A 23,246-nucleotide genomic window follows, 5' to 3' on the forward strand; every position below is an offset into this window, starting at 1 on the left:
AGTAACAGACTCTAATAGTTGGCCAATACACAGGCTGGATTGGAAAATTCCTTAACGTGGCATCCAGTAATTTCCAAAAACAATTCAATTTCAAACAACGATCCTTCCAGATGTGACATTTGGGTAGACTTGTTCGAAAACACCAGAAGTAAATGTGAAATACCAGTGGTTTCTAGACAATCAAACTATGATTGTTGAGGTTTGAGATTGAGCTACGCAGTTACTCCTATGTATGAAAATGCTATTTATACTTCGTCTGCATGTGTATGACGTGCCTAGGGGGAATGGAAACTTAATTATACACATCCAGACTAGTCAAGCTTGTTGAAATTATGCTTTAAATGACCACAGGCAAAATTCTGACTTTGGGAAACGAGTCTCTGGTGACCTGGTCTCATATTCTGATCTTGTTTTCCTTTTTAGCACCTTGTGCACCCTCCCGCCTAGTCGCTAGTAAACCACCACCCCCCCCCCCCCCCCACCTCTTGATATTGTTGGAAGAGGGTTGGGAGATTCTGATAAGATCCTTCCCAGGAAAATCTCCTCCAGGGGACTGTTTGCATTTTGAAATAGGATTTGCTGGGAAGGCACTGTTCATCCCAAGGGAATGAACATTTGAGGTAGTCAAGAGAACAGACCTAGGAATTTTGCTGGTTTCTCTCAAATCTTACCCAGTGACTGACTCTGTGGACATTCTCCATGTCCGTTGACCATTGGTGTCCTCTGACCATTGGTGTCCTCACCTCCACCGTGTTTCTAGAAGCAGCTGGAATCACATCTGGAATCAGATGATAGGTGAGCAAGAAAATCACAAATCTTTGAGCACATTACTAAACTTCCTCAGCCTTAGTCCCTCCTCTGTGAGGGGTTAAAATGAAAGATCTTTTGCCAAGGACCTGCGATGGTGTCTAACAAATCATTCCCAGTCAGTTCCTTCCTGCCCCTACATAGTGGCCGTGGCGGAAGACCTACTGTCTCAGTGAAAACAAGCTTTACTACTTGCCTAAATGCTCTGCGCCTCAGTTTCCTGGTTTGCAAAATGAGGGCACTGAGTCTTGCCCAGAGGATTATAATGAGAATTCTTGCCCGTTAAAGCATGTTAAGTGGTTAGTACAAATCTTGGCGCTTAAAAGTGCTGGGTAATTATTAGCTGCTACTTGGTCAGATATTTCCGATACTGGAATATTCACAGAGATTTCTCTTTTGTTTAATGTTTGTTCGTTTGTTTTTTTTGCTGTTTGTGTATTTTTGAGAGAGAGACAAACAGACAGAGCATGAGTAGGGGAGGGTCAGAGAGAGAGAGAGGGAGACACAGAATCTGAAGTAGACTCCAGGCTCTGAGCTGTCAGCAGAGAGCCCAATGTGGGGCTTGGACTCCTTAGAAGTGAGATCATGACCTGACATGACCTGAGTCAAATTCAGACCCTCAACCAACTGAGCCACCCAGGTGCCCCTGGGATACTCACAAGGATTTCTAAAAGAGATTTTCTTCTTTTATCCTCAAGTACAGAGGAGAAAAGCTTTCCCTCTTATTTTCCCATCCAAACTTTCTGCCTTCTGTGATATGCCTTGTGCACTTACCACAGACATTTCAATTATATGGCCCTAATGGAAGGAATCAGGAGTGTGGAAAATTTAAAACAGCAGCAAAGCCCCAACTTCTTTATGTTGAATTTTGTCATGCAGAGAGAGGAACACTGTCAATGGAATGATAGCCATCCAAAGAGCTGCACAGTCCCTCAGACCCTTGTTTCGGCAGCCAGCCATCAGGAGTGGGCCCCCAGCACAGTTACTGTGCCCACGGTTACCATGCAGCCTTGGACACCAGGCTCACCTCTTAAAATAGGAGCTTCTTAAGACCTAACGGCATACTTCAAGACTCCCGTCACCAAGTTCCATTGTATTTGACTCAGCGCTTATATTCAAAGAAAGCAGGGAATTTTGAGTATGACCATCTGTTCATTGTCACTGTACCCCCTTTTTCTAAAACACCTCTATGATACCTGGCGAGTTTTTATTTTCCTTTTAATGTTTACTTATTTTTGAGCGAGAGCAAGTGGGGAAAGGGCTGATGCGCGGCTCGTACTCACAAACTGTGAGATCATGACCTGAGGTGAAACCAGGAGTCAGATTCTCGACCGACTGGGCCACCCGGGTGCCCCCTGACAAGTTTTTAATTCCACAGTCTGAGATTCACTCCTTTGACTCAAAGCACTGACTCTGCAGGACATCCCAGCTAAAAGGCAAACGTTTTCTAGATTGTTCACAAACCCTCTTCAGCCCCTGGCACATTAATGTCAATTAGCCACCAGTACAGCTGATTTCTTAGAAATGAGATATAAGGCAAATACCTCTTACTGAGGAGAGTGTGCAGGAAATAGCTCCTCAGAGCCATAAGCTCTGGTGCTTTCAGGGATGGCCAGGCTGCCTTTAGGGCAATGGGGAGCGGGAGAGTCTGTGGCATTATGTACACAAAGTCCCACCTAAAGATGTCACATTTAAAACTTTTGAGAACATTGTGCTGGTCAGGTAGAACATGCCTGTCTATTGGGTGGCGTGGTCATTGGTCCAACAGTTTACAGTCTGAGATCCCGAGTATGAGGCAGCAGGGAGGTAGTTCTGGGGGGCAGTCTGGGTGAGATGCTATAATGGGGACAGAGTGAGTCGTGAAAGACCCATGAAGGGCCGCACATAGTTGTGTGACAGTTGTGTGCATGGACCCCTGGCACCCACACTCCATGCCTGAGCACAGGGTAACTCACCCCAGCCACCAACATCTATTTGGGTCACCTGTGGGAATCCCCAGAACAATGAGGCCATTCGTGTGGGTCAAACATCCAGGAACCAATCCATCCAAGAATTTTACAGGGCCACAAAAAGCTCAGGATCCTAGAGAGATTCCCCAATCTGGAGTGTAGTTTTCAGAACTTACAGTTTGAGTTTATATATATCAGTGGGTGGAGAGGTTAAGAAGTGCTTCCTCCACTCAGTGGGTACCTTCGTCACCCTGTCCCTGCGTCTTGACTAACCCCACACGGTGTGGGCTCTGTGCGTGCCACATAGGGATCTGTCCACCTGACCTACTTTACCAGAGAAAGAGCTTTGGAAAAAGTGAAAAAAATATTTCCCAAATAAAGGTGGGGAGTTAAGTATGATCATCCCAACTCATCCCAAGTTCTGTACCTAGCATGGTGCCTGGCACATGGCCTGTAACCGGAAGATTCTTCCTGAGCAACAACATCTGGGCTACACTGAATCACCTCCTGACAGACAGCCCATTCCTCCAGATGTATTTCCACTTAGGGTAGGTCTCAACCTTCCAGAAGCCCAAGCTGTGCTTTTAGTAGGTGTGGCTACGTTCTTCCCACTCACAACGCAACTTCAGTATCAATATATTTTTTTAAATTTTTTAATGTTTATATTTGAGAGAGAGAGAGAGAGAGAGAGAGAGAGCAAGCAGGGGGGGGGCAGAGAGAGAGGGAGACACAGAATCCGAAGCAGGCTCCAGGCTCTGAGCTGTCAGTACGCGGAGCCCAGTGTGGGGCTCAAACTCAAAAGCCGTGAGATCATGACTTGAGCCGAAGTCGGACACTTAACCTACTGCGCCACCCTGGTGCCAGTATCAACATTTAGAACCGTATTGCTTTACTGGGTTTGTGAAGTTGGAAACAATCTGATTCAATGCAGATACTTATGGACTGGCCATACTGTGCTCGTTACCAGTCACACTCTGAGACATACAGTATGCATCAACATATTGTTGATCTATATGTGGGACCTGAGAAAGGCCCAAGGCCAAGTCCTGAGATGGGAAGGATTATCATGTGTATCCCTCTCATGGCCATCACTTTTTAATTTTGCATCTTTACAAAAATCATTAGAGATTAATGATCACAACTAGATGGGTTGAAAGCATCTTAAGCTCGGGCACCTTTTTATTTTCTTTTCTTTTTTTTAATATGAAATTTATTGTCAAATTGGTTTCCATACAACACCCAGTGCTCATCCCGGGGCGGGGGGCACCTTTTTCTACTGTACTCATCAAAGTCATGGTTTAGACCAACAGGGATGGTTTCTTTTTTCAAGATGTTCTCATCCCTGGCTTCCTTGATTCCTTTCTGACTCCACTGGGGTTAATGGAAGTCCCCAAATGAGCCCAAGATATATGGCTGTTTTGATGTAGGGATGTTATGATGCACCCTTAAAAAAAAAGGACAATTACACTTTCTGCATTTTTGGTTTCATTTCCAAGTAGTGTGTGAAGCATGTCACTTGGAGGAAAAAGGCAGGCATTTCATTTACATACATATTTGGTAATAAAAAGACATCTTTTACATTTTGATATTGTTGCTTTGACACAGCCCCAATGAAATGCCCTTCTCAAAAGGAATAGGCCAACTGCTTCCATGACAGCAGATAAACCCAGCAAACTGCTGCTTCCCAGTGCGCAAATGTGGGAGGCTGCTTCTGCTCACTGGTAGCAGATCACTAATTGTACTTGTGACCCTTCTAGAACCAAAGGTCTCAGCACACTCTCTCTCTCTTTCCTCTTGAGGGGAATGAGCTTAAAGAAGATAACTGTAGGTTGGAGGGGAGGCAAAGCCAAAGCCAAGGAAAATGTAAAGGAATGAGATAGTGTGAGGCAAAGGGAAACTTTCGATATCCCTGACATCAACTGAGGCAAGTGACTGACCTGACCTGTGTCTTTTGTGCACAGGTTCACACACACACACACACACACACACACACACACACACCCTCACTCACATACTAAAGGACTTTGAAGTTCCTCTCGCCGAAAGATGAGAAACTGGTGTCAGTAATGTTTCAAACAGACCAGATGCCATGCACATGGGCACAGAGGATAGCCTTGGCTTTCAAACTATTCATCTGTGCCCCAGGGCTAGGGCCTGGCAATCTAGAATTGGACTTCTCTGGATGAAATTGTATGTGAATGGGGTTGCCACCTGGTGCATTGTCTCTGGCAAAAAAAAAAAATTTTGATGTCCTGGAAAAAAAAAAAAAACTCAGTGAAACAGTTTGAAATTCTCTCCAGTCCCTTTTTCTTTTTCCCATTTTCTTCAATGGTGTTTATTTTTTTCTTTTTTCAGGAATTTCTCAGGAGACAAATTAAAGGGTTTAGAATCTAGATGACTTAACAATAGTCTCTAGTGCCTGGCACAAGTCACTGTAAAATCTATTATTTGATTCTGCAATTTCCTCTGACAATGTGTACTGCTGACTTGGAACCGACTGCATGCCATGAGCTCGGCAATGCAAAATACTCGCCTAAACTAGGTCTGTGTGAGAGGTTTTTAACCGGCTGTGCTGAGGAATGATAGGCAAACAAGAAACTGCGTTCATTAAATATGTGAGATTCAGTGAGTTTTCACAGTTTTATATACCTGTTACATCACCACCATAATCAAGATAAAGGAAGAAGATCTTTGGGGTGCCTGGGTGGCTCAGTCAGTTGAACATCTGACTCCTGATTTTCAGCCCAGGTCATGATCTTGCTGTTTGTGGGTTTGAGCCCCGCATCGGGCTCTGTGCTGACGGTGTGGAGCCTGCTTGGGATCTTCTCTCTTCTTCTCCCTCTGGCCGCTGCCCCTCTACTAGCTCATGCTTTCTCTCTCTCTCAAAAATAAATAAATAAACTTAAAAACAGATACAGAACCCCCACAGATTCCCTATACCCCTTATTCTTCCTTCCCCCTCCAGGCAACCCCTGATTTGATTTTTAAGCCCTACAGCCTAGTGAGGATTTTCTACCACTGGAAGCAGGCAGTAATGGACGTTTTTGTGTTTGGCTTCGTTCAGCATAATGATTCTGTGTGTTATCCATGTTGGCACAAGCAGTGGTAGTACTTTTTTTTTTTTTTTAGAGTTTATTTATTTTTGAGAGAGAGAGAAAGAAAGAGAGTACGACTGGGGGTGGGGCAGAGAGAGAGGGAGACACAGAATCCAAAGCACGCTCCAGGCTCTGAGCTGTGAGCACAGAGCCTAACAGGGGGCTCGAACTCACAAACCATGAGATCATGACCTGAGCCGAAGTCAGATGCCTAACTGCAGTCAAATGCTCTACCACTGAACTACACCCCCTCAGATGCCTAACTGACTGAGCCACCCATATGCCCCACTTTTTTTTTTTTTTTTTTGCTGAGTAATAGTCCGTTGAATGGCAGTATTATGCTTTATCTATTCATGGGTGTTTCCAGGTGCGTTACTGTTTTTATTATCACTGAAGAGTCCTGTTTCCTTCAGTGCAAGCAGAACCAGTTTGTATTTCTTCCACAAGAAAGAGATCAAGATGTTTTAATATAGGAAAATTATGAAGTGTCCCATCTGGCCCATTCCTGGATCTGATTCCGTCTCCAAGGTATAAGGTCCTCACCCCACACTCAGGTCTCACTCTGATCAAGACATGTCTCATTACTTTTTTCATCACCCTCTCTCTGCCTGACGCCCCTCACAACCCAGTGCCTTAGCTGTGGCTGATACAGTTCTGCGGGCAGAGAAGGTACTGGCTGCCAGTATCACTACCCTGCTGGCATATCACTACCCAGCATCTGAGGCATGGCCAGCTTCTAATGACAGGAAGTCTGGGGTCAGGGCCAAGGTGGGAAGGTGTCAACACACTTTGAAGAGCCAACCGTTGCGTTCTCAAGGACTGCCCACCTGTATTGAACAGACTGCTCCTCGCATAGTTTCTCTAACCAGTCTTTGTGATCGACTTCAACGCGTTCCTCTCAACTTACTACAGTAATATTGAACACTTGAATAGGTCATATTCCTTTCTACCTGTTCCACAGCCCATTTGACTGACTTTTGGTCAAAATTCTTCCTTGCCTCCCTACAGCAGGCCGCTGTGGGTCTCCGTCTATCACGGTACTTACAAATTTTGCCTTCGAATTGAACGAGTACTTGCTATGTTGTTCTCCATTACTAAGGAAAGCTAAGGCTTGGCGTGCCCAATGACCTCCAGCATGGGGAAGATGCTGTCCTCAGTTTAAAGAGTTATTGCTGGAAGAAGCAGATAAACAAAGTCATGGAGGTAGCAAAGTTGAGGATTGTGGGCTCTGGCTTGGGGACTGGGGCCAAGTTTCGTGGGGCTAGGGACCTGTTTCACGGGGCTAAGGTTGGCATGAATGAGGTCAACATTCAGTGTCTGGCCTTTATTCTGTACCATGGAGAACCACAGAAATTCCTGATACCACATCAGACAGGCTAAGTCTGCACAAAACATACATAGTCAAGTGCAGAGAACAGAGGGGGCAGGTGGGAGGCCAAAAATTATAAGTTGATTTCCTAGTCCAGTCACAAATGGGCAACACAGGACCCAGGAGATGGTTCGCTCCATTTGTCCCCCAAATTATCTCTTTCGCTGATGCTTCTCAGCATAAGATGGCTAATACCATATGGTCCCATTTAGTTCTTTCTGAATTTGTATTTTGGCTAATGCAACCAAGGCAGGGACATGAGCCTGAATTACATTAAAATATCTGGAAAATATAGTTAGATTACCTTAAAATGGAAACAAATTCATGCTAAATCTTGGCTTCAGAATTTTTTTCCAGGCCTTTTTTATTTTTATTTTTTTACTATTTTTTTAAATAATGGAGCAGAAGTCAAGGGCTTCAGTTAAGTTGCATCATATAAGCATGTAACTGATATACTCAGCTACAAACAGTTGACAAAATAAAATGGTATTCTTGGAATAACGCAACTAAAGATACTGTAAATATTTTCATTTTGTGTTATACTTTCATCTTATGCTTTGCAAAACTGTATTCATTTGTAACATTAGTTCTAGTTCCAATTACTAATTGGTTACAATACGAGACTGTATTCTATACACAGCCTTGATTCTCATTTTTTATCGGTTACTTAAGGAATTTTCAGAAAGTAATTTGAGCTCCGCTTGATTTTTCCTTTTAGGACTGATTTTATTACCTAATCCCAACTTAAGCTTTGACCCTGGAGTTGACATTCTTTTTATTATTTTATTATTCTTATAAAAATGACACAAGTGCATTATAAAAACTCAAGCCATTAGGAAAGTATAAAGATTGGCATAAAAATTAACCCAAGCCCCTTTGTGCTTGACCTAAGTGACTATCATTCCAGACACCCTTCTCTGTGCACAGCATATATAAATAAATACGGATGCAGATGTTTTCATGGGACTAAGATCGTCACATCCAAGTTATTCATACAGATATTATAAAGGCAAAAACAAATACTGTAGTTGATTTTACTTGAATTTGACAAAAGAAAACAAAGGGAAAGTGATGGCATTGTTGAACTTTAGAAAAGGATTTCTTCACTAAAGAATATTCATTTTTAAAGGATCCATTACAGTCACAAAACCAAGATAAGTTATCAAAAGATTTGAAAACAAGTCAGCTCCACGTCCTAATTTTATACTATTTTACGTGACTGTTTGCCACGACAGTAAAGAATTTAGCATCACTGACACCTTTGCCCCTCTCCTTCTGTTGATAAGTTTTGGTAAAGTATTTTCATATGTCAAGATACGCTCTTTTTATACTGTCTCAAACCCACAATTTCTAGGGTCATCTTGCTTTCATTCTATGCTTTACTGGATCCATTGCCAGTCTTAGAGTCATGGTGGCAGTATTTTGGAGCTTTTCTGGTTGTGTCATCTCTTGTTTGCTTATATGTTCTTTTATTTTACTCTTCTTTAAAGTCTATTTATTTTTGAGAGACAGAGTACACGAGTGTGAGTGGGGAAGGAGCAGAGAGAGAGAGAGGGGGAGGGAGAGAGAATCCCAAGCAGGCTCCAAGCTGTCAGCACAGAGCCTGACAGGGGACTCAAAGTCACGAACCATGAGATCATGACCTGAGCCAAAATCGAGTCAGACACTCAACCCACCGAGCCACCCAGGCACCCCTTGATTGCTTATATTTTATTAAATAATGTTTTCCAGAAGGTATCAGAAGTAGCGTGATTTTATAATTTGTTAATTAAATGGGGACACCTTAGAGAATACAAGAAGGCCCTATTATTAACACTTAGTCAAAACAGGAGGTATCATACTGACTATTTCAGGTAGAGCAGAGCTTAAGATCACTCTAAAGCCAGAGGGGGTGTATTTCCTAAGTTCTTGCTTCAACTCAGCACTTTTTTGAGGCATTTAAATGGTGCCAAATGGATCCTTACACAAAAGAGCATCTATTTGGGGAAAAAAAAAGGTTTGGCTCTGACTGAAGATCCAACAGCTCACTGCCCGGGGTTAATGGGCAGCTTTTAGGGAGTCCAGCATTCATTTAAAATCATATCCATAGGGGCGCCTGGGTGGCGCAGTCGGTTAAGCGTCCGACTTCAGCCAGGTCACCATCTCGCGGTCTGTGAGTTCGAGCCCCGCATCAGGCTCTGGGCTGATGGCTCAGAGCCTGGAGCCTGTTTCCGATTCTGTGTCTCTCTCTCTCTCTGCCCCTCCCCCGTTCATGCTCTGTCTCTCTCTGTCCCGAAAATAAATAAAAAACGTTGAAAAAAAAATTTAAAATCATATCCATAATTCTGTATACCTATGCATTGTCTGGAAAGAGGACCATAAAAATCAGATATTACTAATTTCTCTTGCCCATCAAATGCTACTAATTTCAATTTCATCACAAATCTCCAAAAAGCTACATCGTTGGCTTGTGTTCCCCTAAATCTCCTAGAAATAATGTCACACAACTGTAATCTCACATTATTACCACTTAGTTTTCATTATGGGATTAATATAAGAAAAGCCCAAATGTAGAGTGTTTCTGATCTTTAGTAAAACTGCTAGTAATAACTTTGGTTTTACTTTTCAGTATCTCTTTCGTTAAGATTCTTGCAACAACACCGTGTTAGGGATAGTTTTCCCCTTACACCAGGTGTTATACCTCCTTCTATAAGCTCCATGGCTTATACACCTACCAGTGAGGGTCACTGGGGTTTCCTCTCAGCCTGAGCTTGTCAGGGAGGTCGCTGAGAGCTGTCTGAAGCTACTGAAATCGATATCCTAATCTAGGATCACTGGAACTATTTCTATTCTTCTTGTATCGATACCTTGCTTAATTCTAAAACACTCTCTTTGTGGTCCTTATTCTGTTTCCATTTATTTAAAAGGTGGTATTACTGCTATTTTCATTTCATTTCATTTCATTTCATTCCAGTATGTTTAACATAGAGTGTTACATTAGTTTCAAGTATACAATATAATGATTCAACACTTCCTTACATCACCGGGTGCTTATCACAAGTGCCCTCCTTAGTCCCTATCACCTATTTCCCCCATACCCCACCCACCTCCCCTCTGGTAACTATCAATTTGTTCTCTATAGTTAAGAGTTTATTTCAGGGGTGCCTGGGTGGCTCAGTGGGTTCGGCTCAGGTTATGATCTCGCGGTTTGTGAGTTCAAGCCCCAGGTCGGGCTCTGTGCTGACAGCTCAGAGCCTGGAGCCTGTTTCAGATTCTGTGTCTCCCTCTCTCTCTGCCCCTCCCTGACTCATACTCTGTCTCTCAAAAACAAATAAAAACATTTTTTTTTAAAGGAGTCTGTTTCTTGGCTTGCCTCTCTCTTTTTCCCTTACTCTTCTGTTTTGTTTCTTAAATTCCACATATGAATGAAATCATATGGTGTTTGTCTTTCTCTGACTCACTTACTGAGCATTATACTCTCTACCTCTATCCACGTTGTTGCAAATGACAAGATCTTGTTCTGTTTTATGGCTGAATAATATAATATAACATATTATATAATATGCCACATCTTTATCCATTTATCTATTGATGAATGCTTGGACTGCTTCCATAATTTGGCTATTGTAAATTTGGCTATTGTAATGCTGCTATAAACGAAGAGGTGAATATATCTCTTTGAATGAGTGTTTTTATTTTTTGGAGGTAAGCACCCAGTAGTGCGATTCCTGGATCATATGGTGGCTCTATTTTTAACTTTTCTGAGGCACCTCCGTACTGTTTTCCACAGTGGCTGCACCAGTTTGCATTCCCACCAACCGTGCAAGAAGGCTCTCCTTTCTCCACATCCTTGCCAACACATGTTGTGACAGCTACTTATTTTAAATTGTAAAAGTGAGTAGATGGATGACCGGTCACTTACACTGACTAGGAGAAAAGTTGTTAAATGTCCACTTTCCTTTGCCTTGCACCCTCCCGGCCTGAAAGATTGAACATGAAGTGTTCCCGACAGAGAAAAGACATTAACAAAAAAGGAGGGGGAAAAATGCGTGGAAAATAAAATGATAATGCCAATAGTGGCCAGCAAAATGATTGGAAACATATGAAAGTTAGTGGATTCAAGTTAAAAGAAATACACACATCGGAAAGCTTCCCTGAAGTGTTCAAGCACCTCTGTCCACATCCAGCCTTGGGAGACTTTCCCAGGAAAGTAGGAAGCAAAAGCAAAATCGTGATGAGCCCTAATAACATTCAGGGAGGGGGCATTTAGGTGCCTCCCCCCCATAAAAGAGTTCACACCTGAAAGTGCTTATACAGACTCAGAGATGAACTTCTTCAAAAAAATCTTTTACTTCGATGTTAAAAAAGCAACGCCTCACCCCAGAAATATCTGAAATGTTGACAGGAAAAACTGTTGATCTAACCCTTCGCTCTGCGGGAACTTTAGACTTATCGGCTTCCTCTTTGCCTTCCTTTGATTACAGTTTCCTGGAATCCGTGGCCTTGGCAAGGTCCCAGGTGTAGACAGCCCTGCGCACAGGGCAAACCTGCCTGCCTGCCTCTGCCTCCTCTCTCTGCTGTGCCCTATCACCTTAGCTCATGAGCCAAGAAGGGCCTTCTGCCCTTTCTGCGGGGGTGGGGGTGGGGGAGGGGGGTCCCGTCTCTGTTTTCCCTCTCCACCTTCCCCACACCCACCTCCATCTCAAAACACCAGAGAAAGAGGTTGAAGAGCGAACCCTGTGGCTGTGAAGGCAAGATAGAGATGGTCCAGCCTTCTTTGCAAGTTTCAGACTGACAATCGTGAAATTAATGAAAAATAAAAGAGGTTCTCTTATCTCCGGTCCGCGCCCCGGGGGATGCATTTTTCTCTTCAGCTGAGAGCAGGCTTAGGAGTAAAATGTTGAAAACCTAAGAACATGGAGTGAACTGCAGGTTCAAATGCAGTTCAACCACAAATATAGCGCGTGGAGCAAGCTTCGGAAAATATAATATAGAACATCTTAGCCCTTTTATGGTATTAATTTTCTCCCACATCCCTTTAAGTTATTTTGTGCTTGTCTTCTGGCCTCCGCATCTGCCTGTTTTCTTCTCATTTTTCCTTCCAAAAGAAACCTTCTGACAATGTGACGTGAATGTCTTCATTAATGACCCGTGCCATTTTTTTGCTTATATGCTTGGTTAAATACTCGATTTTGGCTCATACTTCCCATGTGGAATATTAATATTCATTATTCTCAAAGTGAAGAGACGAACTTCTCATTTTTTTTTCACTAAAAAAACCCCCTGTATTTAATTAATCTTCAAGGAAATGAACCTATAAAATATACTAAGGAACTTTTGGATATTTTGAAAATCCTTGCTTCTGCTTTGTCCTTTCTCTTACATCTTGAATTCCTCAAATACTTTCAAAGTCACTTTGCAGGCATTAGACCCTATTACATGGCTAATAAAAAACATGGCTAAAAACTAGTTAGCCATTTTCTGATGAATGTAACTTATTGGCGTAATTCAGTATAGAGTAATAGAAGAAAAATGTTCTCCCTCAAATGTGCTTTAAAAAAAAATTACTCTTCCTTAATTATCAAAGTATCACTGATACACAATGTCATATTAGCTTCAGGTATACCACACAGTGAGCTCACAAGCCTGTCGCCTCAGTGCTCACCCCGATAAGCATAGTTACCATCTGCCACAATACAACACAATTGCAGTATTTCTAGCTATATTCCCGATCTGCGCTTTTCATTTCCATGACTTACTTATTTTATGACTCAAAGTTCGTACCGCTTAATCCCCTTTACCTTATTTCACCCATCCCCTCCCCACCTCCCCTCTAGCAAATAATGTGCTTTTTCAAAAACGCGGATCCTCTCAGGAGTAACTCCATTTTCCATTTTGCTTGGTGTATGTTAGTGGCTTTACTCCTCTAGAATCTGTCACGTCGGCTCAGGTGTGCAGAAACCAGAAATGTGTTCCCTTCTTATTTTGATTTTGCTCTGTTTCCACTACAGGTATAACCCCCCCCCAGCTTTAGTGAAAAGCTGGCTGATTCTAAAATAAGCACATAGTTTACCCTGATTCGTGACCCTGATTTACTTATTTTACCCTGATTATTCCTTGGGGGGAGAGAGAACCACACCACCAACTCAAATTTGTTTCTGCTTTCATACCACCTAGTGCTCCTTACGAACACACTGGAAAAGGTCATTTCATTCCGCTGAAATTTCTTGCAGCTCAACTTAACCGGGTCTTTCCATTATTTGGTGAGTATTATTCCCTAATTGAATCAGTATCACATTCCTTGCAGTGCCAGGAGAATTCCAGATTTTTTTTTTTTTTTTGCAAAAAATTTCAGTAATTTTTGCTGTTCTGTTTCCCAGAATCTGAATCTCTTTGTTCTCTGAAAATGATTTGCCTCATACTTAGAAGACTAAGTTCCTCCTACAGGAGCTCTGCTTAGGCTTCACTTCTTTCTTATTTATTTTGAGAGAAAGAAAGAGAAAGAAAGGGAGGGGCAGAGAAAGGGAGAGAGAAAGAGAGAGAATCCCAGGCAGGCTCCGAGCTGTCAGCACAGAGCCCGACACAGTGTTCAAACCCGGGAACCGTGAGATCATGACCTGAGCTGAAATCAAGAGTCTGATGCTTAACCCACGGAGCCACCCAGGTGCCCCTTGTGCCTTACTTCTTAACAACCCATCTCTATTTCATCTTTTTTCCCTGTCCTCAGAGGCTAACATCTCCATCACATCCCAGATCCTATCTTCTCCTGCTTTGTCTGAGAACCTTGTTCTCATACTGTCCCTCTTCTCTTCATTCTAACCAGCTCTCTCTGCCTGAGACATTCCTACCCCTAAAACAACAACAAAGCACTTCTTCAATCTACTCATCTCTCAAATTTCCTTTCTGCAGACTTTTCGAACATACATTTGTTTCCTTGACCTAATCTTTAGCTTGTAATAGTTTAGTTTTTATTCTTGTCCCTCCATTGAAGCTAAACTCTTAGAAGTCACTGGTATAAAATCTGCCGGCCAGCAAATCTAGTGACCTTTCTCAAGCCCCCGTTACTCACAGTGGCATTGGACAGAGCTGATGAAGCCACCTTTCTGGAAACCAGAAGTGTTTGCAGAATTCTCAATGGAGTCTTTTATCTCCATGGCCTGTTTCTTTAACTGCAAAACTGAACCTTTATCTTTTTAGGCTGTGATTTCCCATGCCCAATCTCTTTGCCGTAGATATTCCCTCAGGACTTTGCCTCCATACATTCTCTATATACTCCTTTTCTAGAGTTTTCGTGGTTTTAAACATCTCTGTGTGGATAGCTCTGAAACCCATTAATTCTGAATGACATGTCTGTCTTTCCTGTCTTGGCTGTACTTACGTTTAAATTCTACTAGTATATCAAATGCAACAGGTCCAGAACAGAATCCATTTTTTCTCCTCCCCCAACCTGCCTTTCCAGGTTTCCAGCTTTCTGCAAGTGACATCACCACTAATGTTCTCTTGGATCCATGATTTCCTGCTCCCAGAGCTGTGAATGCTCAAAGGTGTATGCTGGCAAGATTGCCCTTTGAGATACATTAATGCCAGATTAATTTTCTTGAAGTAAAATTATAGGGTATTCCCCTGCTTAACAGCTTCCTCTCATTTACAAAATGAAATCCAGCTCTTAGCATGGTATTTGTTATTCATAGCATGGCTGCAGCGGAACTATCTGGTTCTAGTTCTCAAGGTTACACCAAATTCCAGGCAACTATTTGTTATTATTAATATAAATATTTTATATTAGTTGCTACTCTCTGTACTCGTCTTCGGGTTCCTATCCCTGAGGCTTTGCTCATGCTGTTTTCCATCTCCAAAACCTTCTTGTGATTCAAATCCTACCCATCCTTCAAGGGCCACTTCCTTTAGGCTTTCCCTGATCTTCACAACTAGAAGAACTATTTCCAACTTCTGCACTTCATTTGTGTTACTAATATAGCCATGCTAGTTTTCTTTTGCTTAGTGTTTACATGAAACTTCTTCCCCATCCTTTTACGTGTCATATGTTTGTGTCTTTATTCATAAAATGTGTTTCTTGTAAACAACATAGAGTTGTTTTTTGTCTATACTATTTTTTTATCTAGTCTGTCAATCCTTGCCTTTTAATTATGTTCTTTAGTCCATTTATATTTGCTGCAATTATTGATATGTTTGCATTTAAGTCTACCATCTTGGCATTTTAATTCTATTTGTTCTTCTTGCCCTTTTTCTTTATTTGTTGGTTGCTTGGTTGGTCTTATATTCATCCTTTCCTCCTTTTCTTTGGCAAGTGATTAACTTACCATTTTTAAAAAATATTCTATCTCCCCTGTTGAATTCTTCACTCAGCCTCTTTGTGTGTCTTTGCCCTTTGTGATTACTGTAGAGAATAAAAATTGCATCTTTAGTATATCACATTCTATGTTTGAAAAATTACTTCAAGGAAAATCTAAGAATTCTATGACAATCTCTTTCCGATGTTTCATCCCTGCTTTAGTTCAGTTCGATGTACTATAGGCTTTAAATTCTCCCAGTGATAAGCTTCCTCTGTTTTGTACTTAGTATAAAGCCTGGAGCCAAAAGCCTGTTCCCTGTTCACCTGCTGCACCCTTAGAAGGCTGTGGCCCTTCATGCATGCAACACAGAGGGAGTCCTTCCTACTGCCCCCTTCCTCCTTAGGTCCCACACCTCCATCAGCAGTAGATTCTTCTTATCTGGTACCCAGTGCAAGGCCTAATTCTCCAGCTCCACCTTCCGATCCAGGCAGGCCCTGCATTCTTGAATTGGTGAAGATTTCTCTCAACAGTCCTGCCTCTCTCCAATGTTAGACTGTCACCCGCTGTTACTGGATGTGAGACCTGGTGGATGGGAGGGTTTATGTAGACAGTTCCTGCATGGCTCCTCCTTAGTAGGGTTCATGCTCACCTGTCCTGCCTTTTCTCTGTGGCAGACAACTACTGTCTCATATTCTTGTAAGGTTGGAGCATGGGAGGTGTTGGTTCTGCTGATGCACTCTCAGACTGAGGCAGTTCTTCTAGTTCATTAACTTACCTTGCAACCGTGAGTCTCCAATGGACTCAAAAATAACGGTTCTGTAAGTTCTCTGATTGGTTCTAATTGCTTAAGCAGGAGCAATGTTTCTTGTAACTTTCTATCCCCTGGACAGAAGCAGAAACACCTTTTCTGTTTTATCCTTAACTCTTCCTTAGATTTAGTCCTCCCAGAAACAAATGCTAAGTAAAGGATTTGAGGATTTGATTTCAAGTGGTTTATTTGGGAGGTGATCCCAGGAAGCCCCAGTAGAGTAGTGGGAGGAAAGACAGGGAAGAGAAGGAAGTCTGTACAGTGTGTGAATGAGCACCTGAGCTGCAATCCCACGGAACACTGCGTGGAATCAGCCTCAGTAAGGAAGTGGCTATTTATCCACCACCCGCTGCTTGTGATTGATTAGCTGCCCTGTCTATGGGTGGAGCCTAGACCAGGTCAAAAAAGGCTGAGAGTCACAGGTACTTGCCAAAGGAAGTTGTCCATGTGTAAGGGAATGTGGGAGGGTACCCAATGTCTGTTCTAAACTCTCCAATGACACAGCTTTAATTCTCAGGGATATTGGCATACTAGAGCCTGAGTTTAGCGAAAAGATGATTCAGACATGATTTATTTTTGTAGTCTCCTAGCATGGAGAATAACCAGGAGATAATTAATAATTATTAGATGAGAAAACACATTTTATAAGAAAAGCCAGTTTGTAGAATTCTAGTTAGTTCTTCTTTATTTCCTATCATTCTCTCAAACCCACATCTTCACACACACCCCACTCACTCAGATGGTATGGTTATTCCCTTAAGTGCCACAAAAGTTCAATTTACCTGACTGGTTGAAATTAGAAAACAAAAAACCAAAAAAAAAAAAAAATGTGCTTGTCTAGCTAATTTGAAAGTACTATAATTTTAACGTATAATTTCTACACCTAAACTTTATCTAACAGATATTTTATATTATTTGTAGCCAGCAATGATAAGGCGTCCACCAACAATCATCTGCTACATTTGTGGCCGTGAATATGGAACAAAATCCATTGCCATCCACGAGCCACAATGTCTGAAAAAATGGCATAACGAAAACAACCTGTTGCCCAAAGAGTTAAGGAGATCAGAACCCAAGAAACCAGAAGTCAGGACCATTACTGGTAAGTTTTTGAAAAGGAAAAAAAGAAAGAAAGAAAGACTTGAGCGCATATGGGGAGAATTTTCTCTGTGAAATTTTAAGAGGAGAGGTATTCTTTTCTTACTTATTCAAACATCAGAAATCAGCAACATTTACTGTCTTCATTATAACCGAATAGGAAAAATGGTTCTAGAATGCCTGACCAAGGTGCCTTCAGATGCTGAGACATAAAGACGCTACTTCTGGCAAAACCATGCAAGGAGAGGGACCCACTGGAATTTCTTGTATTTCCCGGAAGTTACTTTCCTATATTATCAAACATGATACTTAAAGAACATGAAGCCTCAAAAATCTTTCAGGGCATCTGGAGACATGTTTTCAAATAGGAATGTGTCTTCGCGTTCACAGAGCAGGGTACCAAACTCAAAGTGTGCAGGATCTACTAGCCGGGGTATAAAACTGAGTAAATTGATCCATGTGTGACACGAGGGAAGCTGAGGACCATGGGGAGCTGGAGAATTATGGACTCTCTCCAAAGGAGGCAGCTGGAAATTTAGCCTAGTGTGGGCATAGTTTTCAACAATACAAAAGAAACTGGAAATCTAGAAATCTGTATGCTTTGGGTTTTTTTTTTAATGTTTATTTATTTTTGAGGGAGAGACAGACACACAGAGTGTGAGTAGGGGAGGGGCAGAGAAAGAGAGGGAGACACAGAATCTGAAGCAGGTTCCAGGCTCCGAGCTGTCAACACAGAGCCCAACGTGGGACTTGAGCTCACAAACTGCGAGATCATGACCTGAGCTGAAGTCGGATGCTTAACCGACTGAGCCACCCAGGCACCCCCAGGCCCAGAGCTTTCAAATTTTGCAACTAATACATTGTAAAGCATGGCACAAGCCAGATGAAGCTCCATAAACTGCCATGTGTGGCCTCCCCACAGAGCCTTATGCTTACTCATTTGGGGTGAGAACAAAGTCATCCAGAGACTGTTTGCCATGCAAACTCTGACTTCCTCCTCTTATTTCTCCCATTGTCATTTTCTCAGCGGATCCCCTCATTCCCCTCAAGGGAAAACCATTCTTGGTTTTAAGAAAAGTTATCATTCAACCCACCAATCCCTCATGTGTAACTGTAGACTGGCGTAGCCGTAGGGTACCCCAGAAGTCATTACCATTGATTAGTCCAAAGCCCTCTTGTTAGAAATGTAACCCAAGAGGAGCGTCTGGGTGGCACAGTTGGCTGAGCATCTGACTTTGGCTCAGGTCATGATTTCACAGTTTGTGAGTTCGTGCCCCACGATGGGCTCTGTGCTGACAGCTCAGAGCTCAGAGCCTGGAGCCTGCTTCGGATTCTGTGTCTCCTCTCTCTCTGCCCCTCCCTCACTCATGCTCTCTCTCTCTCTCTCTCTCTCTCTCTGAAAAATAAATAAACATTAAAAAAAAAGAAATGTAACCCAAGAACCCACAGAGTGGAATCTAGGTTGTCATGATAAAGTTCTAGAGGCTACAAGAACCCATTTATTCACAGCCCTTACCAAGGGGAGGACTCTTCACACAGGTGGGAAAAGAGCTCAAGATGAACACATCCATCCATTGAAATTAGAGCATTTGCCCACAAGGATGTTGTTTATCTCATTGGAACTCTCTTCCCAGCAGTTCTCTGTGTTTTCAAAAAATCTGTTTTCTACACTTCTGACCATATCCGTTTTTCTGCTTGAGCATAATTATCACAAGTCTAGAAGATCAGAGAGTAATGACTGGCTTGAAGGCCCTCGGGGATTCATTAATCAGTTACTGCCCACAGATGGAAAAGGTAGGCCCCGTAACTGCCCTTCTCTGCAACTTTCCTCTTGGTCCCATGCTGTTTCTATTTCTGAAGGCATCCTGCCTCAGGAGGCAGAGAGAGGGTCCCCATTCTTGTTTCCATCCCACAGACTTACTGTGGTCATGAAGTCCAAATAACCCTTCCTCCAGATCCAAAGTCAAAGTCATACTCAAAAACTTTTAGCAACATGATGAGTCATCTCCAGTGAGACTCCGTGAATACTCTGGAATTTTTGAATCCATAGGAAAAGTCATGAGTAAGGAGAAAGTCAGTGCCATTTTATTTTTCAACAGTCTTCAAAGCTCTCAAAATTCATATCCTGCGTAGAAAGTGGTACTTGGTTTGTCTAAAGGAGAAATACTAGGCTGTGCTGGGGTTCAATTTTTCATGGAGTAAAATAAGGAACATTCAAAGTAGCAGGAGAGAATCTGAAGTTTACTATGGTTGTGTGAACCATTAGGAAGAAGTCATAGGAAAATTGCCTGGGCTTTCGTGAAGAAATATATTCTGTTAAAATGATTTTTTGTTAAGTATGTAATTTATGTTTGAGTGCCTGGCTACATTTGGGGGGGGGGGTGCTATTTGGGGCAATTCTAAGACACAGTCAATTTAATGTACTAAAGTCATTCTATTTAAATAAGGTTTATCAAAGCTAACTCCCACACTGTTTCTCTAAAATAAAGCCATATGCCTTTTTTCCTATGCTCTGCCAATGAAGATTATACATCTCTCAGACGTCTTGATTGTTCTCTTAAGGACGCTTCTTTTCATCAGGTTAACTATTCTGTTTGCACTCTTTGGTTTAATTATTTAAAGAATCTCCACATTTATGACCGTGAAGAGATGATACAGTTTTAGGATATCATTCATCCTAAATTCACCCTAACTGTCAGTGTTGGCCTTTAAAAACATTCCACTGAAGGATTACAAAAGAGGAAAGTACAAATACATGTTCTTTTCCCTTTGTAAGCTTCTATTTAGAGTCAATTGAAAGAAGGCCAAAAGCTATATTTGCAAGATAATCATGTGTAAGCAAAGATGTTAATAATTAGTGAAGAATGCATATCATAATACATAAAACAACTCCTTCCCCTTTTTAAAATCCAAGGAGCGAAAAGTCTCTGGTTCATAGCTCACTTTTTATTCAACCCCTGAAAGAGGGTTTGGAACAAAAAGTATGATTTGTTTAAAAGCCTCAGTCAACAGGTATTTCCTGAAAATATTTTCCATAAAAAGTAGAGTATGGTGCTCCAGAATAAAAAAGGATCCATTTTTACCATTTTCTTCTTTTCTTTCCTTTTTGGTCCTTTTTTCTTTTTTCTTCTTCTTTTTCTTTAACTTTCCAGCCAAAGGTTTCTATGATCTCGATGCCTTAAATGAAGCTGCTTGGACCAGCGCCCTGAGCCAGTTGGTTCCCTGTAATATTTGTGGGCGTACCTTCCTGCCAGACAGACTGATTGTTCACCAACGATCCTGTAAGCCAAAAGTCGCCAAGTAAAGCCCTTTCTCCCAGCAACAGTGTTACAGGACTTAGATCCTTTCGAGAGAGATGGGGGTACGGAGGGAAGGAGAAAAAGGAGGCGAGGAGAAGAAACAAGAAAAACTGAAATTGTCACGAGGCTGTCTACGGGAAGCCAGCTGGGTGCTTGGGTGGCACGAACGTGGCCGTGATGTGGTGGGCAGGCGCTCTGCTTTCAGCAAGCAGCTGCGTGCATGTGCACAGACACACGGGGGGCTGTGTCACACTCTGTCAAGCAGAATTACAGTGGGCCGCCCCTCATTGGGGCTGGCTTTTTTGTCTCGAGAAAATTTCAGAGCCAACTGTTGGTGTTTTTCCACCATTCTCTCCCCGCACCCACCCAGCAAGATTTTGAACTTCACAGTTAGGTCTCTCATTATTCTGGGTACAGAGGTTTCAGGTGGTCATTTCAGGCAACTCCTTAAGTCTCAAGAAAAACTGGATTCCTTCCCATCCCTGTGCTTTCTGAAATAATGTACCATTCCCTGTTTCCTCCGATCCGGTAAAAGTTTTTAATTGAGCTAGCGATTGGGAATCTTTTCTCTGTAAAATCATTGCATGACAAAGACGTTCAAAAAAGAGCTAAGGAGTTCAAGTACTAGAACGATGTCTAACTCATACTCCCTTGCTAAGAGCAGGAAATGCTACAGAGAAATTTCAGAACCTGTTCCAGCTTCATATGTCACAAGATTGCTACAGCGCCATTCATCAAATGGGTGGAGGTTAGCTCCTTCCTTCTATAGGCGAAGTCCAGAGAGTTCTCTCTGCCCTCACAGGGGCTTATAGGTGTTTTATTGTTGAGGTCTACAATCTTGCCAGGAAGTTCTGCACCACCCCACCCACTACCCCTGCAATGGGTTGTGAAACTGCCCTGTATTTTAGGCCTTGAATGTGTATTCATAGGGGCAAGGCTCTCCTGGGAGGAGGCCAGGGTCAGGGAGGTGCTCTGCCCAGGAAATTCTGCTCCCCCTCTGGGCAGTTTTGCTTGAGATCTTTGTTCCTTTTATGGCTGAAGTTCAGAGCCATTCTGGATCCCCTGGGTTCCTGCAAACCTTGCATTCACGACCTAACCCAGCACGTTAGCTCCACATTCTACAAGCAAATTTATTTGACCTGATGTTTTAGTCACACATCTCCATATTATAAGCGGTTAGGTTAAGATAATTGCCCTAGTTGTTCTTTTTTTTTTTTTTTTCCTGCCTGTTCTAAAGGAAGAAGAGGTTAACTTTTCAAATAGTCTTTAGATAACCTCAGAGAAGATTACCATCTTGAGAAAGACAGCATTTAATGACCCGTTGATGGTTTAGTTCTTTTATTTTGCGGGCAAAAATGACATTTAGTAGTGGAGCTAGTATAGTGTGAGTCAGACTCTGTGCCTCGTGCTTCCCATACTTCAGTGTATATAAATCTCACATCAACCCTACAAGGAGACGTTATCTATGTTTTACATCCGAGGAAACTGGTATTTAAATAGGTCAATAGCTAACTAGAGGTCACACTGGGCTGGAGTCGAGTGAAGCAAACTCGCGACCGTTGGAATTCCAAACTCATACTCTTTGCCAGTGCTATTTGTGTGATGGATGTCATCACGAACACAATGAACTGTACTAACCAACGATCTGCCAGGTGTGATTTTTTTTTTTTAATCCAGTGTTTAGCACCTAAGGCAACTGGGAATCTCAGCATGCTTGTAGTTTTTGCCTGCTGGAATTTTTGGTCAACTGTGGAGGTGAAAACAGAAGTCGGAACTGCCCTCGCTGTCTTGCAGAGGCCACTGTGCCTTCTGCTAATGGTGGAAGCAGTCAAATAGGGGAAATAAAGCAGAAGTGCTGGTCTCACCTTTGAAAGCAGTTGCCTAAAAAAGACATCCTTATACACATTTCTTTCAAAGCATGACCAAAAAAAAAAAAAAAATCAAAATAAATGACTCTCTGAAGGAGTTCTGTGAGTTCTTTTTTTTTTTTTAAACGTTTATTTATGTTCGAGTGAGAGAGAGAGAGAGAGAGTAAATCGGAGAGGGGCAGAGAGAGAAAGGGACAGAAGATCCAAAGCAGGCTCTGCACTGACAGCAGCAAGCCCGATGCGGGGCTCGAACTCAAGAGCCATGAGAGCGTGACCTGAGCCAAAGTCGGATGCTTAACCGACTGAGCCACCCAGGCGCCCCAGGTCTGTGAGTTCTTGAAGTGGGAAACATTTCTGCTTCCAGCTCTGCCACAGCTGGCCTGCAAGTGGTCCGTGGAATTAAATCCACAGCAAGGTCAGGAGATGACATCAGTCCAAGAGTTCCTGTCTGTTAGCAAGGCAGGCAGTCAAGATCTCCCCATTCCTAGGAAAGAGCTCACCTGTTCTGCCACCTGCCCTCCTCCCAATGAATTCATCTCTGTGCAGATATTCCTACTGTCCAAAGAAATCGGTAGGTGGCCCTTCCATGAGTTGTGAACTTGAACCTTGCCGTGGTCCCCATAGATACTCTCCTAGAGGATGACGAGCAGATACGAGATGAAGTTACTCGGAGCTCTTAC

The 23,246-nt window shown here is 42.5% G+C and overlaps 1 protein-coding gene across 7 annotated transcripts in view; it reads left to right on the plus strand.

Moving 5' to 3' along the window:
• The window catches only part of LOC125174040 (zinc finger protein 474), an 88,462-nt gene extending 65,849 nt beyond the window's left edge, over positions 1-22,613 (plus strand). For 2 of the 7 annotated variants that reach the window (XM_047873779.1, XM_047873815.1), the window contains 2 exons: positions 17,223-17,403; positions 20,552-21,244. In XM_047873779.1, coding sequence (XP_047729735.1) covers positions 17,223-17,403; positions 20,552-20,703 — 333 coding nt within the window. In that variant the 3' untranslated portion in view covers positions 20,704-21,244. Of the gene's footprint in view, positions 1-3,187; positions 3,305-13,376; positions 13,463-17,222; positions 17,404-20,551; positions 21,245-22,375 lie in introns of those variants that run through there. The other 5 variants (XM_047873798.1, XM_047873786.1, XM_047873806.1 and 2 more) reach the window with 5 other exon arrangements.
• The last annotated feature ends 633 nt before the right edge of the window (positions 22,614-23,246 follow it).

This window comes from Prionailurus viverrinus, chromosome A1 (assembly GCF_022837055.1).
Source record: "Prionailurus viverrinus isolate Anna chromosome A1, UM_Priviv_1.0, whole genome shotgun sequence".
In the NCBI taxonomy this organism is placed as follows: domain Eukaryota; kingdom Metazoa; phylum Chordata; class Mammalia; order Carnivora; family Felidae; genus Prionailurus; species Prionailurus viverrinus.